The sequence below is a fragment of the Corvus hawaiiensis genome, chromosome 6 (assembly GCF_020740725.1).
Source record: "Corvus hawaiiensis isolate bCorHaw1 chromosome 6, bCorHaw1.pri.cur, whole genome shotgun sequence".
Taxonomy (NCBI): domain Eukaryota; kingdom Metazoa; phylum Chordata; class Aves; order Passeriformes; family Corvidae; genus Corvus; species Corvus hawaiiensis.
This window is the reverse complement of record NC_063218.1, coordinates 39,132,264-39,150,892: the sequence shown is the minus strand read 5'-3', so window position 1 is coordinate 39,150,892 and position 18,629 is coordinate 39,132,264. Positions and strand designations below refer to the sequence as shown.

Here is an 18,629-nt window from a genome sequence, read left to right as displayed (position 1 = left end):
GGCAGTCAGAAAAACTAATTAAACCATGGGATAAATCTCTTGACTTGAGTTTTTTTCCCCATGGAATGGATATGCAAAACTGTATGGCAGAACTTCAAAGGGCCCTCCCATCCCTGCTTGCTGCACACCTGGAGTGACCCAGCTCCAGGCTCTCCACAGTGATCTGGTCTTGTTCTCTTGCTTTTATTGCCTAGTAACTTCTGCTCTCTCCTCTGTCATTTTGTGATGTATAGCAGTAGAAATATGCTCCTGTGACTCCTTCTGTCTCTCTTTTGAGCCTGATCTTGAATAGACACAGAGGTTGCTTGGAACTGTACTGGAGGAGTTCTGGTTAATGACATAAGCTAATGAGGACTTCTGAACTTCATCCTCTGATCAGCCAGAGAAAAAGGGGTCTTTTTTATCTGCACTTCACTATTGCAGTATAATCTACATGGAAATGAAAACGGTAGATAAATTGTGGAAGTCACAGAAATGTGGAATGTTTTAGAAAGTTGAGGAGCAAACTATTAGTAGGGTAAAATGAAAATATTAGTAGCAAAGCTTTACATAATATCAGCTATAATTTTCCTAGCAAAATACTTAAAAACAAAGGACCAGCCCATATATCTGCCTGGAAAGGCACTTACCATCTTGATTTGCTGAGAACCACATAGGTTCCTGAAAACTTTGTCTTTGCAGGAAATGTCAAAGGTTTTCTTGTTTCTTAAAGAACTGATACAGTAAATATTTACCATTTTCTGTAGCTCCTCAGTATTTGTGCAGGGGCTGAGGCTGGGAGAAGAAAGCAGGATCTGCCTGCCTATGGTGATGTTCATGTGGCTTTAGCATGAATATTCTGATTCTGTGGCTTACTCTTACAGTGTGAATTTTCTAGGATTCATCCTGCTTTTCTAGTCTTGTTTCTATTCATGGACATCAAAGGTGGGAGGGCTTCCCAGAAGCTGGGAAGCCAAAACTCTGTGACCTGGTGGTTTTATGTATCTGCAGATTCCAGAAAGACACACAGTTTCTGTCAGCAATGATTATATTGCGAGATACCATGTTGGAAAAACAATTTCTGTCAACAATCAGATTCATCTCTGACTCCAACAGATTTCTAGTGCTCCTGGCCAGAAATGCCTGGCTGAGAGCTGTGCACAGAGGGGACAGGCAGACAGATGGGTTCTGCAGAGCAGGGTATCTCCTGACAGCAAGCTACAGAGTTACTATTACAGGTAGTCAGTGTGGATGGATCAAAGAGTTCCTTGAGATGGAGTTTTTCTGTCAACAGACTGCTGCTGGATATCCTGTCCCTTGGTCAGCAGTGAGGGGACCTGCAGCAGCTCATGGGTTCTTCTTAGAATTAAAGATGAGTCACTTTAAGGTTACTGAATTTTCTTTCCTATTGCTCCACTTCCTCTGTTTTTTAAAGATAAATAAGAAATGAGAGCCTGGAAATTCTCTTGAGAGGTCCTGCAGCTTGTTTGTTTTGTGAAAATACTTCTTGTTATTTAATTTTGTTACTCTTGTTAACAACAGCAGGAGCTTTCCCATAAAACTTGCCCCAAGTAAACTAATCACAATTTTGAGAACTGAGCTGCAGAGCAGAGAACATTATCTTGGAAACTTGAAGATGAAGTACTTTCTTCTGCCAACTCATTTAGCATTTCTCTGTAGCTTTGCACTAAGTAAACCTGTCCAGGTGTGTCCCTGCTCTGGGATGTTGAGAATTTACATTGCTGCTGCTGAGTTGCTCTATCTTAAAATTAATTAGAAACTCTTACTGCTGTGATTCTACTTGATAGAAGTTTTCTGCTATGGAGATGAGCATGTACTAAATTTTTTTTTTTTCCAGATAGCTACAAGAAAGAATGACTTAGGTGAGTTTGATTGTAATTATTATATAAATAACTACAGGTTTTGGTGGAGCTGCATCTGTATACCTCAATATCATTATTTGGTATATTTTTCTCTTTGAAAATGTTTTTTTTTCCAGCATCAGTGGAAGACAATTCACAGAACTCAAGTGTGTTTAAAAGTCACATTCAGTGTGATTTTTTATGTTGTTGCAATAAAGAAGTTAAGAAGAATTATTGAGCAATTGCTACATGAAATGCTCTTTTCCATATGTAGCCCTAGAAAATCAGAATATTTTTCACTTTGTTGTCTTTCCTTTGTGATATATAGCACTTTCCTGTCTGCAATACCCAAGACTGTTGTAATTTTTTGGCCTAATACCAGATCCCTTTTGTCTGTGAGAAATGTATTCCCAGTGTTTTAGAGTCAGAACTGAGGAGCATGTCACAATGTCTCATGTCAAATTCCCAGTTAACTTGGAAATTAACAGCTTGCATGCATTCAATATGCATGATAAAAACAGTACTCTCTTTTGTATGATTAATACTATTTTTACAGAGGTCAGTTACGATTTTTCTTTAATTCCACAGGGTCTAATGAAGAGAACAATGACTTATAATACTTAGCATTCCCCTCTGAAAGCTCCCAAAGCTTCTTAAGCTAAAATTTATTTAGTCACGACTTTGATTACAGCTGCACCATGACATTTATATTAATACTAAACTTTTCTATCCAGGAAGCAATGCAGACCTAACCAGTCTTAGCATACTAATCCTTCCTCACATTATTAGGAAATGAACTTCAGTGAAAGAAATTTCCAAAGATACAAAATCTTGGTTAGTGTGTACCTCGTTTCCCTTTCTGCACATGTATTTGCCTTCTCAGTGCCTTGTCTGTTCTTTATTTTCTACATCTGCCAGGTAGTGAAATAGCTGTGTATGAAGGAGACATCCTCTTGAGACGAGGGCGACGCAGTGCAATTAACTGTGAGAGTTGTTTATGGCCCAAGTCACAAGATGGACTGGTCAAGGTTCCAGTTAACATCTCTTCTGATTTCTGTGAGTGTATGTGAATGGATGCTCTAAAGTTAGCCTTGATTTTCCAGACCCTATATTCCCTATTATTTTATGTTTCTGTGGCATGCACCAAAAGCAACCTTTGCACAAGCGAAATTTATTGACACGTCTCTTTTTCTATCCTGTTTGCCCTATGGAAGTTTGGCTTAGACTCCAAACAGATCACACTAAAATATGTGGTTACTTGGGCTATAGTCAGGTAATTAATTGTAATTTCAAATATTGGCTTGTTCCCACTAGCTACAATGTACTTTGATATTTAGAAAGTACATTAGAAGAAGCATAATTTGTTCACATTATGAAAGTATTTTTGTCAAAATTACCACTAGGAGCATGTTTTTGAACTCTATCATTTTCTTTCAAATCTCTCCTAAAAATATTCCCACATTAGAACCCCTGTAGAGGCAAAAATGGAGGAAAAATCCTTGGAAATATTTTTTCCTTTGTTGATTCCCTCTAGTTAGTCAATAGCTCTGTCCTGTGCAAAAGGCTGCAGGAGTGAATTCCATACAGATCCTTCTTCAAAGATCTTACCTTGAGAGAAAATGGCATGGAAGTGAAATACAGCCTGAGCCTGATTCCTGTTCCTCAGGGAAAGGAACTGAGAAAAGCCCAATCTCTGTGTTATCTAGGCTGCTTCTCTGCCCATGTGCCTCCAGAACTGTAGTATGTACTCTTGTGAATAGGTGAGGGTTATTCCCTCTATCTCCCTCTCTCCAAAGTTTAAATATTAGGAAATTGAGATATGCATCAGTTGTAGATGATTCATAACTGAGGAAGCCAAATTAGGCCAAAATGTTCCAAAATAGATAAACACTCTGATCTTTATTTGGTACCTGAATAGAAACACTGTGATCTTCAGAGCCTTGGCTGTCTAAAGTGATTCCAAGGGGGCTGCGGAAGGCATTTGTTCTTTCTGATAAACAAAATAGGGGTTTGGTGCTTGGCTACAATCAGCTGGCTCATTTGGGATCCTTTAGTCCAACTATTTGTATCTGAAACTCTCTCATTTCTTCTCTTCTGTCTAATGGAAGGAACAATGCCAATCATTTGCTTTCCACCAGCTGTCTCCTAAATAATATGCATATGGGATAGGTGTAATTGTTACACTTCCCCATAAAAGTCCAATCAGTCTGAAGATCTCTGAATGTTTTGTGCCCTTTTTTCACTATACTTGTATGATAAAGAGCTAATGTGTGCTGTGAAGTTTTAAAGCAATGCACTCCATCAATGCACCTTGGTTTTTGATTAACCAAGAAAGATTTCTCCTGGCCCCCTTCTCTTTCTAGCAATAACAGAGAGGTCTTGGATTGCTGATGCTTTGCAAGAGATCTCCACACTGACCTGTGTGCAATTTGTAAATCGCACTACAGAAAAAGACTATGTGTATGTTGAACGAGGGCAGAGGTAAGCTCCTTGTCTCCTGAGAGTGGCAGCACTCAAAAGGTGTTTCAGGTTCTTTTCTGGTTTGTTTTGGATTTAAGTAATTGCTTTTTTTAATCCTAGCAGTAAAGATTTAGAGAGCAAGTGCAATTTTTAATTTTTCTTTAGATATACTGGTAGTTACATCAGCTAATAGGCTGCAGGAATAAATATATGTGTGTATTTAAAGATAATGGGGTGTAATTCAAAATAAAAATTTTTCTTAATTGTTATAAAAATTTAAATAAGTAAAATTGTTTCAGGTTTTTGCTTAACACTTTATAATGCTTCGCCTCAGTTTGATATAGCCAATTTACTGGTTTAAAATTTGCCATCATCATCACAAAGGCTTTATCTCCCTCCCACCATGTCATTTGGCAGCTTTCAGAAGTCTAGATATCTCGTGCCAGTGACTATTTGCATGTCCCCTTCTGTGGCTGCGTATCTAGAGAACCTTCATGACATTATCAATACATCTATATATTTGTATTTGCTAAATGTGATCCTTTTAGCTATCGATTGCTTGTTCTTAGCTGCTGGTCGTACTTTGGAAAGATTGGAGGACGTCAAGCAGTGGGCCTGGTGAAAAATGGTTGCATGGATAAAGGAGCAATTCAGCATGAAATGAACCACGCTCTGGGTTTCATCCATGAACAGGCACGGAGTGATCGGGACAGGTTTGTCAAGATTATGTGGGAACACATAGTGGCAGGTATGTCCACTAAATCGTAAGAGAAAACTTATACTTACAGTTAAAAGAGAATGTTTCTCCTTTAACATTCTCCTTTAACAATGCAAATAAGAACCATGATTAATGCTGGCTGAATTGCAGCAGCAGCAGCAGCATATTCAGTGTGATGGAATTTCTTGTTCAGTGTTTGTACTAAGGGAATTTCTGTGGCTACACTTATGGCAGTGTGGCAGATGCAGCCTAAAAGTAGCTCTACGTTCTTATTTTGATTGCCATCTTGAGCCCAGACTCCAAAATACCAAGATCATCAGGAATACAAAATGTTGTTGCAAAGACTTGGCCAGGAGGCAAGACTATGGGACCCTTAACTGAGGGGGGAGGGTGAAGTGTGACATTCGAGATCATGTTGGGGAATCACACAGCTCTATCTTGGGAAAGCCATGGAAATAGGGGAAGGCAGCCAGTAGGCGTCTCGGCAGTGAGTGAACTGCACATATCCTAAAATGTGTATGAACAAGGGACTCAGTGTGGAGACATTGGATACACATGCAACCATTAGCATTTGCAAAATGTTGGGACCTGGCTTGATGTGAGAGGAAAGACTGCAATTATTTTTGTGGACAGGATCACATACACATGAAAAGAAGGAGTCATGGGGAGCAATTGGTCTGGTAATTCTGTAGAGGAAAAACAAGTGGATACTGTTTATGGAAAGGAATGCAGAATGAATAGTCTGGGCATGTGCCCATGATCTGTGTGCTGGGAACATGGGCTCATATACAAGAGCTCCAGGCTCTGGGGAGGAAAGGGTAGACAGAATGGCAGGAGATCCAAGGGAAAGTGAGAAAGTGGTACATAGAAGGAAAATAGCAGAAGAAAGTATGCAGGCAATCACTTGTCTGATAGCTGTTAGAGAGCTGGGCAACCCATAACAATTGTAAAAATGCAATAGTCTATTTAGTTCATTATAGAAACTAATAGTAAATGAGGCTGGACAATTGAATACCAAATTCTATTAAGTCTCTTCAACAAATAAGATACTCAATTACTCAGTATCATGCACAGCTGAAAATATATCCATCTTTTTCTCCAGATGGAACTTGATTGTTTTTATTGCAAATTCCTAACACACTGTTCTCCAAACTTTCTTCAGCTATTCCCATGATATCTTAAGTAAATTCCATTTGTGTTGTTCTTTACTGAGGTTTCAGCTCCAGTGTTAAGGTGTAATTTTGCTGTGAGTTGTTTGCCATTGTACAATAAGGGTGTGCCATGTTTGAAATGTTAGCACAGGATGTGCTAGGAAAGAGAAGTTGAAAGCTTGAAGTTACATATACTAAACACACATCATCTTACACTAGTTTTTCAAAGGGAACTCCACAGATTCAGATGTCATAATTCCTGAAGGATACAGATGTAACCAAGCTCTGATTCAGGCAGTGTCATGAAATGATAAATCAGGGGGAAGAGGTAAAGAGGACAAGGCTATGCCAAAGGAGATGAGGTATATCATCGGTGTTTTAAGTGTACGCCATGGGTGGAGAATGAGAGATTGGTGTGGCAAGGGAGTCTGAATGCAGAGTGTGCAGCTCAAGCACTGTAGGGAAGAAATGCAAAGATATGCAGGGAAAAGGAAATGGAGAAACAGTTATGTTTATGGAGGACTGCTAATGTACATCTCATGTAAAAACATGCTGCTGTTAACAGTGCTGATGGCAGAGCTCCTGCTGACCTTGGTGGTGCAGAACTAGACCTGAAGACCTTTTCCAGCATTCCAACTCTCACACAAGCTGTTTTTCTCCTTCCAGGACTTTTGTATTGTAGATGTTTTCTGGGTTTTGTTTTTATCCAGCAATTTACCTTGGAAGCCATCCTACTTCTTTGTTTTGATAAAATGCAGCCTGATCAGTTGCTGTCCACTTAGCTACTTGAAACTCAGCTTGTTTTTCCCAAACTTTTGGGAAAAAAATATATTCAGAGTCTTCAGCCGCAGTTTCCTTTGCAGCTCTTCTGAGTCATTGCATTTATATTCTGGCAGAGGTAGATTTTTTTCTTTTTTTAGAGTAGAAAAGATGGGGTAAGTCACCAAACGTGTGTAGGTCTAGACAGCCAGATCTCTTTGGCATGTGATGAGGTAGGTAGTAGTTTGCTGGCAGCACCTCAGTCCAGCCAGGATGCTGTTGCTTTTTCTTTATTTAGCAAACCAATTCAGCAAAGCACTTCTGTGCCAAACAGTAGCCATATGCTTCAATGTTTCACCACGTTTGAACTGTGTTCTCTGTTCATCACCTCAAAAAAAGCTGCACACTTGCTGATAATTCTTTCTGAAGTCAGTGTAGTAGATAAGAGGGACTGAGATTAAAACAGAGTCAGGAAGTCCAATGCTGTTGAGAAACAGTTTAAGCCTTAACTGAGTTTTAGAGCTATGAAAAGCTCCAAATTCATGTTTATCCCCAAATTTTCTATTAGTTGGGATTTCAGATCTTCTTTTTGCATCTCTTAGCCCTCAGCCCAGGACCAGTCTGAACAACATTACAGGCTGAGACTTGCTCTGGTTGCAAGCCTGCCAGCTGAGTTGTGTAGACCTCAAGGATGTCCAACTCTGAACTCCTGTCCAGATGGTCTGTGGTTTACAAACACATTTGTAGTTACAATAATGAAGGTACAGAACTGGAAAGGACTGCTCAGTGGTTAGGGCTTTAGTCTTAATGCCAGGCTGACTGCATTCAGCTCCCTGCTCTGACAGTGCTTGCTTGCCTGTCTTACCATGGACAAGAGATCTAGGACGTAATTCATATTCATGATCTCCAGTCCGTGAGTAAAAGAAGTGCCTTCTTCACATGAAACTCCCTCCAACTGTGTCTCTCTTTCTTTCCCTCTCCTCTGACTATCCTGGAAGCCTTGAGGAATAGTTTCATTGCCTAACTTGAAGAAATAAAGCTAGGTGACATGAAATCCAGTCTGTCCCTGGGCCCCAGCTCTGTAACAGTGTAACACTTTCGTATCTCATATTGGCTTTTTAAGGCTAAACAGATGAAAAGTGGTGAAATGCTCAGCAGCTATTCTGACAGAATTTGTTTCTCTGCTTCACGTGAGTCACATGACTTCACTCTAGTCACTGCTGATGGGTTTGACCAGAGACAAAGCCACAACATGGCTGGTAGCATGAACTCTGGGGCAAGTAACAGGTAAAATGTATCCCTTTCTTTTGTGGCCTTATAACCCTGTGGTGGAAGGACTCAGCAAGACATCACCCATGCATAGCTCTGAATTTTTCATCTAGGTGGTCAACTACATTTCCCTCTCAAGGGATGGATGCAGCTTTGGGGACATAGGTTGGATGCTTATAGTATTCAAGATAATGCACTGAAACGTATTTGGAGACACGCTAATGAAGATGGACAGAGGAATACTTTTGCTTGAAGAGTAAAATGTATTCATTGATTATATCAAAACTTATTTGATTATATTCTGAAACCTACTAGACTGTAAAAATGGTTTTCCATGGATTTCAAAAATCTCTGGTGGTTTTGATAGATCCAAGATCTCATGAGAACACGTATTAGTATCCTATGTTACTTTCAGGATTATGACAGCAGGCAGTGTACTATTAGAGCAGTAATAATTGTTCTGACTGAAATGTTGCTTTCCTACCTTACAGGGGAACAAGGAAACTTTGGGAAAATGAATTCCAAAAACCTGGGCCTTCCCTATGACTACTCTTCAGTGATGCACTACGGCGCGTAAGTTGTTTGCTGAGATGTCTTTTCAAAGGCACAAACAGCTTTCAGATCTTCTGCTCAGATCTAGGAAGGAGTTGCTCTGCAGGGAATGAGTTTTGCTGTTCATTTAAAATTGAGTGCATGGACATAATTAAGGGTGAGCACACTTCCTTTGTCAGCAGGATTCTTGGAAAACAAGAATTGATACGGATAGAAACAAAACATAGGTCAACATTTTCTTCCACTGTACTCTTGTCTCTTGCTAAAGGTCTTTGACATGGCTGAGGCCCAAAGTCTAACTCTACTGAATCACTGATCTAAACCAATTCTGAAGTTCAAATTGTTTTGTAAACGTAGTAACAGCTGATCATAGACAACAACATTTAAGTATAGAGGCAAGAAAGATGGAATTTTCTCATATCACTTAGATATTGTATGCTGCCTTATGTTAATCTGGGAACACTGTCTAAGGTTGCATTTTAGTCCATAATGTCAAAGCTTGTATCATGTACCTTCTCCTTTATTTCCACAAGCAAGTAACAATTTCTGAACAAAATCCTGAAACAAAACTTGACTAGCAGAAGGCAGGAAATTTCAGATAGCAAATAGACCATTAGTAACTGAGACAGAACTATTTCTGCTGCTCTGCCTCAGGAACCAAGAAGGTGGGATTCAGTCCATTTTGCTGGGCATTGGTGAAAGGCCTTTTCATTCAGGACAGTGCAGCTTTTTCTGCTTGCTTGCTTTCAGCTGCTGAACACCAAATATCTGCCATGCTGGTCCTCTTCAGGGAAGACCACCTGGTCTCTGAGAAGCTTCTTGTCCATTTCCATTTAAGTTGTGTTTATGGGATACATAGAAAATGATTATACAGTTAGAGAACTTCCCTGTCTATGGAAAGGAATCTAGAAATGTGATTTCCTTGTTTCTACAGGTATGATTTCTCCAGCGCTCCAGGAAAACCAACTATTGTACCAGTTCCTGACCCCTCTGTACCTATTGGGCAGAGAGAAGGGCTGAGTAACTTGGATGTAGCTAAAATCAACAAGCTCTACAAGTGCAGTAAGTGCTGTAGATAGAAGGCATGTGAAGACACCTGATGTCTGTAGGCACTGACAGACGTCCCCCAAAGGAACGTGGCCCAAGGTCCCTTCAATACATCTTTCTCTCACCCTGTAACAGGAAACAGAACTGTCCCTGTGCTGAACTGCTGCCTTCTTGGCTTGAATTATTTTCAATACTTCACTCTCATTTTGGGTTATCCCCACGGAATCCCTGCTCTTTGAGATAAACAAAATCCATCAAAGATATCGTGGTTGCTACCTCTGTCAGATTCTCATTCCAGGAAAGCTCTGAAGGTTGCAAAGCATGTAAGCTCTCCTCAGCCATGAGTATAGCTTAGAGTCATGTGCATCAGTAGGGCCAGCAAATTTGTGATTTCTCTTAATTACAAAATGACTGCAGGGCTGTAAGTATGGGTGCCATTCAGCCTGATCAGAACACCTCTGAGGAGAAAACCATAGGCATTTTGTATAGATATCTACTTTCTTGCCACATCCATTTCTTAATTCATCCGTGTGGTATCTTAAGGTCTAGAAATACCTAGCATTCCTCTGTAAACAGGAACTCTTCAGCTAAGATGCACAAAGCAGCTGTAACATGCTCCTGCAATGCACAGGTTTTGCCTTAACTCCCAGGACAAAGGCTAATTGACTTACATGGTATTTGACTTTTCTGGGATGTTATTCAATTAATTTCCACCAAAACAGCTAGAAACATTAAAAAGACCTAAATATTAATGTCCTAAATTCAGCTCTTGTGTTAGAACTTAGTTAAATAATTAGCATTTAGAAGGAATCAGCGTTCCTTCAGTGGGATTGTTAGGTACAGAAATCATTGCTGAGTGGTTCCTCCAAATTCGCAACTGCAGATAAGACAAATTTACAAATTAAGTGTCTCAAAGATAGTGATAACAAGTATCTAGTGATATTTATTCTTGACAGTGGGGCTGGGAATGAATCACACTTCAATACCTTTACTATGTAATTTCATAATTAGATCTGTATGTTTTGGAAGGAAAGGACTAAATTTAAAAAAAGGAGAAAAACTTGGGGACTAAAAAACCCACAAGAAGTCTGGTTGTCTCAGGAAGAGCAGGGAGCAAGAGAAAAATGTCATAAATTCCTATGAGCAGATGTCATATATTCATACTTTGTAATTTGGGGAGTTACATAAAGTGCAAAAAATGAAGATGTAGAAAGACAAAAGACAGATGAGATCAGACTTTGTATACCGGTTACTATGTCAACTATGTAGGTTGGCTTCAGTGCTCTCTGTTAGTGTTTTCCCCCAGTGACTACCTCTCTTTGCTTTGACAAAATCTTGTTTTCAAACTTGATGTTTGCACACATTTTTGAATACACACAGCTGCTGATGGAAATTGATGTACTGCTGTCATTGAAAGTACTTCTGTGATTGAAGTTAAGGAAGTTCTCAAAAGATCCAGGCCTTTTTTAGTAAACTAAAATACGTGAGTGAAGCCCTATTGTCTTTAAATAAAACATTAGTAGCTGAAACAGGTAAGTACTTTACCTACCTTTATTTCACTTGCAGGTTTTCAATAGCTTTTACACAAGGAACATCAAAACAATTGTAAGCATTATAATTAATTTATACAAGCTTGACTGCTGCAAATGGTTGGAGAGACCTGTCAGGCATTTCAGGAATACTTTTGTGCAGTTTTCATTCTCTTCAACACTGTTTGGTTCTTCCCTTCAGATTGCTGTAGCTCTGTGTTGCCTAAACCCAAAGGCTCGTTCTCCTCTGTCAATTACCCATCCCCATACCCGAACAACAGCAACTGTCTGTGGTTGATCCGCATCCGTCGAAGTAAGGTAATTTTTATTAGGAGAAAAAAGGTTTGACCCACAGTATCCAGGCTACAAAGCATTATTTTGTTACCATGAGTAACCCCTGGGAGTCAGTTTCATGGACCAAGACATTTATTTTGTTACTCAGTGAATGAAAGTCTCAACAATTTTCATAAGACTTAAGACTATTAGAGGGATTATTTAACTCGATTTTTATCCAGTTCAGATTGGATGGCTTTTCAAACACAAGCAGTAGTGAAACATCAGTCTCTGGGATCTCAGTACTAGGATAGCTAGGTGAAATTCTGTGCTCTTTTCATAAAGAAAGTAAAGTTTCAGTAATACATGGATAGTAAAATGAATATGAAGGTTCACTTCATATTCAAGTAGATAGTTTGAGACTTTCCCTGTGTATAACCTTAAACCCAACATCTGCTTTTTTGTTTCTCAAGATTTTCCTGCAGTTTGAGGCTTTTGATCTCCAACACTCCACAGACTGTTCTTCTGACTATATAAAAATTTACAACGGGAACAGCAAGAGCTCCCCTGTCTTGCTGGACAAGTACTGTGGGAAGGGCCCACTGCCCTCCTTAGTGGCATCTGGATCGACAGTGCTGGTAGAATTTGCAAGCGATGAGAGCATTACAGCCACAGGATTCAGAGCCTCCTACAACAGGGGTATGAACACTCCTTTACAAAGCTTGGAGAACAGCATTAGCAGTATTTGTATGGAAGAAGTGTACATTTTTACTATACCCTACAGAGTGGGTCTTTTCACTGTCATTCTTTACACTTTCACAGCAATTGGAAAGGCAGAAGGCCAGGCAATGATGGGTCTGAAAGTTCACAGGAAGCAGAAAGTGGGATGTTGCACGGGCCTCGTGTTAGTAATCCTGAGATCCCGCTCACATTCTTCTGAGAGCTTGTTAGACTTCTTCATATCTCCAGAAAAATGTCTTTAAATAAAAACAATGCAATGACTGAAATTAATAGGAGCAGTGCAGCCAAAGAGCACAAAGACTGCAGAACTCAACAAGAGACCTCACCCAATGAGATGCAAAGCCAGTATCTTGGCAAGATGTTATTTAAGGTTTTGTGGGATTTTATGCAGTGGGAGAGGTACTGACCTTGGGTACCTTACACTTTCTGAATTAAAAGCTTTTATTATGTACACGAAACACAGTGCTTCCTGTAATCGCTTGAGGGGTGTCTTTTTTGCAAACACACAAATGCATTATGGACTGCCAGACCAAATTCTGTTGTGCTGGGACATGCTTTCAGCAAGAAGGCAGTAGCCCAAAATTGCCTTATTTCAACTGAAAATCCAAACTTCTTTAAAGTATAAATTGAAGAAGTCTTAGAAATGTGTTATTTTTACTCTTTTTGCTTTATTCAGTTGAATAATTTCTAGAAAGCACTAGATCTAGCTTGATATTGCAATCTTGAATGCTTGAGCTGGTTCTTTTCTGAAGGGCAGTTAGTGCCATGAGAATGCTATGCTAATACATAACAGTCGATTGGAAAGTCAGATACAGCTTTAGATGCAGCTGTTCCCTGTCCTCCAAAGATTCTTTATCAGACACGTTTCTAGTTCCTTCGGTACAGCTGCTGATACAAATACTAAGTGAAGAAATAAAGTACTTCAGCAGCAGATTTTCATGGTAGCACATTTTTTCTTGGTTTGAAGAAATAATAGAGTAGGGTGTAAGCAAGCTCATTTCTACTGACAAAACGCTCTTGTTAATATATCTGGTTCTCTCCTTTACTCCTCAGTGAATTGTGGAGCCACTTTCAGAGATTCAAAGGGAGTCATCACCTCTCCAAACTACCCCAGTAAATACCCCAAAAACCGAGCATGTTTCTGGGTCATCACTTCTCCAGTCGGATACAAGGTAAGGCACAGATGAATTCATTTGTGGGTTTCATCACTGTTCTCTGATGAAGCCTCTGTTTCCCTTGAAGAATAAGAGCTGTGATGTCACTTTTTCAGCAGACATTCTCAGAGTAAAAATCTGAAAGCAAAAATTCATTTTAAGAATTTATGCTGGATCCTGGTATCTGAGGTGCTTAGCAAGGGAAAACCTTTACACATGCATGTGAACTCTTATGAATCTAGCCTGTACCAGCAGGCTTTGTTCAAAATAATCCCTAGGTAAGAGCTCCCACTCGAAAACTGAAACATCACACAGGTGCTGTTTTTATATTTCTCTAGAGGAAAGAATGTGAAGCGTAGAAGATCAATCTTGTCCCTTGCTTCTCCTTCCAATCCAAATACTGATGAACTAAGCAAATATTTTGCTACTAATTTGCATTGCCATATGGGATCAGGATGTGGTGCACACACAGAATAAAAAGTGGTGCCTGCACACAAGGAATTTAGGCAATTTATTTTTAAAAAATGGGTAAGAGGAAAGGTTGTAACCTGGAAGCAAAGTGCTTTGGTTGTATTTTCTCCAGATATCTCTCAAAATGTTATCCTTTGAGCTGGAATATAGTGACAGATGCATCTATGACTACTTGCTCATACATGATGGAAGCCGCCCTACATCACCTGCAGTTGGCCCTTATTGTGGGACAGAGAAGGTTGCAGACTTTACTTCCACTGGGAACTTTGTGCTGGTTGAATTCCACACTGATTTAGTGTGGGAGTTGCCTGGATTTGCAATGAGTTATACATTTGGTAGGTAAATACAATACAGATGGGGTTTGAAAAACACAGAATGAGAGTAAGAGTCCAGGTAGCCATAGGTCAAAGTCAAGATGCCACCAATTTCAGAAAAAAAAGTATAGCCTGATACCTTTAACAAGCTTGAAGTTTGACCTCTTAGTCTTAGATCTACAGTGGTGTTAATTTGCATGGTGAATCAAGGACAGAAATGTTCCTGCCCATGGGATGCTTCTGCCTGAGACTGTATGCTTTTTATTATAATATTCTCATTGCTGGTGTTGCATGGCCAAACACAACAGCAGAGCTGAAACTATGTAAGCAGATTTTCAAGAACTTCTAGTGGTAGAAACTGGGTCCATAAAAAAATTCAGAACATGGCTATGTAGTAACTCTAACCTGTATTCTAGCAAATTCTACTACCTAACCTTAATGTGCATTCCAGCATACATACAGAAAAATCTTCAGACACATTTATTTATGCTTTGAAGCCAAGATCACTTATACAGTTTATATAGGCACCAGAGCTTAGCCTGGAAATAACCACTTGACACGGAACAAGTGGTGTCATAGTACAGTATGACATACAGTACCTCAAAGATTTGCACTACTCCTCTGCGAGATGAACCAGGTCAGGGAACAGATTTAACTAAAGAAACTAAAGTTAAGAGTGGTAGGAACAAGCAGTGAGGAAGAAGGAATGGAATGAACCTATTGCTGCCCCTTTGCTGTGGCCTGAGTCAGGTATTGAAATTGTCCAAAAGGTATTACGACAATAGTTTTTAAAAATGAGGCCTGAAAACCTAATGCAAAGACCATTGAATGTGCTCTTTGAGAGCATTTTAGGTGTGAAGCACCTTGTCTGTAGAGAGAAATCCTCCTCCTCTAAGGAGATGGCTGGAGCTGAGAAAGAAATCACCACTGTAAACACCTAATGCTTTGCCTTGACTTGATGTATTCAGAATTAAATGCCAATGCCAAACTGGGAGATGCCAAACTTAAGGAATAATAAAAGATTTTGCTAGAATTATGCCTTTGTGAAGAAGAGCATGTAGAAAATGTCAATTTGCTTTCCTGGTGCAGCCAAGAAAATTTTGAATTATGATTACTTTGTAGTGGCAGGGGGAAGGGGCTTAAGGATCTGTAATGTTTTGGTTTTTAAGCACTGGTTAATTTTCACCCACAGAAGAATGATAATTGATAAGTTGTGGACATCAGGGTTTAGAGCTTGCTTGCATTGTGGTGGGAAAGTGCATGCACAGCAGGCAACAAATATTTGTATTTCTTACAAGCTCCCATCTTCTGGCTATAAAAAGTATTCCCTCATTTAATTTGGTTCACTATTTAGATTGGCACATTTTTGGAGAATGTAACAATTTCATCAGCATGACAGAAAATTAAACTCTACTTCTATTTTTAACCTCGACTTCAGACTGTAAAAATGCTAATTCTTCTCCTTGAGCCTGAGGATTTTCATGGAGGTGCAAAAGTAACAACCCTGTGATAACTCTCATTGTATAACAAAGTCAAATGGGTCCCTATTTTAAACAGGCAGTGCTGGACAGCTTTGTAACTTGAGTATTACTTTAGATTCCCCTCCCTTGGTCTGATGTGGAGCTCCACATAGGTCCAATGTTTTAGATGTTCACCCATATTTGGTAAAAGAGCATGAATAGCACGTTCAAACAGCAATATACCATATATAGGAATAATGGTCTTGCAATTTGTCCCTAGAAATATGGTTTTAAGTAGGACATTGCCCATGTATAAATATTATATATAAATTGGCTCTTAACACTCATATGCTGAGCTACATGAATTTAGAGTAACCAGCTAGTAGACACAAGGGACAATATAGTCAAAAGTTTGGGATTCAAATACCACAATAGGAGGATTTTCAGAAGTTCTAATTAAAGTGCAACACTCAACACACTTTTGAAATCCAAAATGTAAGGATTTAACCTTAAAACACAGAGGTATCTAACAGTGATGAATATATGCATTCCCATAGCTGTACATAACTCATGACACAAACAGGTATTACCTTAACTGTGTACAAAACCAGATGTTTTTAAAGAGAAACCCACTTCCACAAGTCTGTGTGTGTGGAAGAAATAAGAGTGTTTGTGTCCACGTATTCCTTTCTTACCTGCTTTGAGACTGTCCTGGTTCCTACTTGGGAGGCAAATCAGAGCCTTTGAGTACTATGATTTTGCTGTCTGTAAGGACCAGAACAGAGATCTGTCAATTACTGCTGCAGGAGAAAAAACAGCCTGGAATAAAACATTACAGAAGCACACAAAAATGCGCTACTCATAGGTCTTTTTTTGTGTTTGATTTAAAACACATTTCCCTTACATAAATAAATAACTGTGGTTGAGATGACACTTGCTTGCATGACTACAACCCCGGTTACTGAATCATAGAATAGTTTGGGTTGAAAGGGACATGTAAAGGTCACCCAGTCCAGAACCCTGCAATAAGCAGTCATCTTCAACTAGATCAAGTTGCTCAGAGCCCCATCTAACCTGACCTGGAATGTTTCCAGAGGTAGGGCATCCACCACCTCTCTGAGAAACCTGCTACAGTGTCTCACCACCCTCACTGTAAAAAATTTTGTCTTTAAATCTAGTCTAAATCAACCCTCTTTTAGTTTAAAACCACTGTCCCTTGTCCTTATCACAACAAGCCCTGCTAAAATGCTTCTTCCCATCTCATATAAGCCCCCTGTAAGTACTGAAAGGCTGCAGTAAGATCTCCCCAAAGCCTTCTTGTCTCTTGAACAACCCCGACTCCCTCAGCTTGCCCTCATAGGAAAGGTGCTTAAGCTCCCTAATCATCTTTGTGGCCGTCTTCTGGACATGCTCCAACAGGTCCTTGTCTTTTCTGTGCTGAGGACTCCAGACCTGGATGCAGCACTCCAGGTGGGAACTCACCAGAGCAGAGAAGCTATAACTAGGTAGGACAGAGAATGTACAACTTACTGTGCAACAACTGAGTTTGGCAAGAAGAAGACCTACAAACCAAAGACCATTTAATCTCTCCTGCTCTTCAAATAGAAATTGAAAACCTTATAGGCTAAGTCGTCACATAGGATTTTATAATCGAGTTCGCTTTACCATGGGAAACATCTACGGGCAATAAAAAGAAATAAAGGAAAGGCTGCTGCTGCTTTGCTGCCAAATGGCCTTCGGCTCAGGAGCTGGAGAACGGCGTGGGCCGGGCACCCTCTGGCGGACACCTGCAGGGAACGGGAACGGGAACGGGAATGGGGGCGGGTAGCGCTTCTCCTGCAGGCCGGTGAGAGGAAGAGATCTCTTCTCTTGCCCTGGGCACGGCTCCCAGCTCCATCGGCAAATGCAGCCGAGGCGTCTGTCAGCAGGGAGGCTCCGTTTCCTGAACGTGATCCCTGCCGCGCACCCCCGCTGATGCTGCTCCAGGGATAGGAAGGTTTCTTGGGGTCGCTTCTTGTATTTTCTCTTAAAGAGCGGCACTCCACATTCCACCTGTCAGTCGGTAGGTTGCACTGTAACATTAAGATGGAAATCTTCTGTTCCTGTTTTCCCGTTGAGCAGCTCAATAGCAAAGACAGTGAAGCCTTTGAGTTTATATTTGTCTCGATTCCCTGCTTTTTGCCTACAATACCTGGAATTTCCGGGTGGTCTCTAACACAATTGCTGGACAGGTGCAAAGTTCAGAAAATTGTCTTTCTAATGTCTTTTAACATTAAAAAACCTAACCAAACAAAAACCCCAACAAGCAAACAAACGTCAAAAATGAAAGATTGAGAGGGAACCCCCATTTTTTCCCTTTAAATTTAGCTTTATTCAGATATTAATGAGTCTTACTTCCTTGAATAAATCAGTTTCCTAATTTAATTGTGTAGATCTTTACAACGTGGGGTTATATATTAAACTGGAAAGAACTCAAATGTACCTGCAAACTCACGCTGTTAACAGGATGACTCATATGCACTCCGTGACTCTTTTCACAAACGCGGCAGGACACCAACGCCTGAGGGCAGGCGGATCAACACTGACAGAATGATGGGCTGGAGTTTTGCGGTTCAGCTGATTCTTGCTCTTCTGAACCAGGATCTCACCACAGGTTTAGAAAAAAAAAAAAAAAAAGAAAACAAACCCAGAGTAGCTTGAGCACAACACTGTCAGCCTTAGAGAATACACTTTTTTGTTTTATTAACACCCAAGCACAGCTAATTCCCGCAGGGACATGGCGCCTCCGGCGGGGCCGAGCAGCAGCACCAGACTGCAGGTACCACAATGCATCGCGCGGTGATGGTAGCCCAGCCGGCCCGGCATTGGGACCGTGCGGAGCCCTGGGCAG

The 18,629-nt window shown here is 40.2% G+C and overlaps 1 protein-coding gene and 1 long non-coding RNA gene across 2 annotated transcripts; one reads left to right on the top strand and one right to left on the bottom strand.

Annotated features, from left to right (window-relative positions):
- Positions 1–1,596: 1,596 nt before the first annotated feature.
- Positions 1,597–16,670, top strand: LOC125327467 (embryonic protein UVS.2-like). Its single transcript, XM_048306916.1, has 11 exons — positions 1,597–1,684; positions 1,838–1,862; positions 2,760–2,897; positions 4,205–4,322; positions 4,871–5,049; positions 8,690–8,771; positions 9,685–9,812; positions 11,529–11,644; positions 12,073–12,298; positions 13,394–13,512; positions 14,078–16,670. Exons 1-11 carry the CDS (start codon positions 1,616–1,618, stop codon positions 14,306–14,308), a joined length of 1,431 nt encoding a protein of 476 aa, XP_048162873.1. The 5' UTR covers positions 1,597–1,615; the 3' UTR covers positions 14,309–16,670.
- Positions 11,335–18,551, bottom strand: LOC125327470. Its single transcript, XR_007204280.1, has 3 exons — positions 18,222–18,551; positions 16,435–16,504; positions 11,335–13,632 (listed from the first exon to the last, which is right to left on the bottom strand). It is a non-coding gene; the product is annotated as an uncharacterized LOC125327470 (long non-coding RNA).
- Positions 18,552–18,629: the final 78 nt, after the last annotated feature.

Excerpts from the sequence above, each read along its gene's own strand:
- LOC125327467 (XM_048306916.1), top strand. The coding sequence starts at position 1,616 with ATGAAGTACTTTCTTCTGCCAACTCATTTAGCATTTCTCTGTAGCTTT. Across the intron at positions 1,685-1,837 it reads CACTAAGTAAACCTGTCCAG|ATAGCTACAAGAAAGAATGA; the intron begins GTGTGTCCCTGC and ends TTTTTTTTCCAG. Across the intron at positions 8,772-9,684 it reads TCAGTGATGCACTACGGCGC|GTATGATTTCTCCAGCGCTC; the intron begins GTAAGTTGTTTG and ends TTGTTTCTACAG.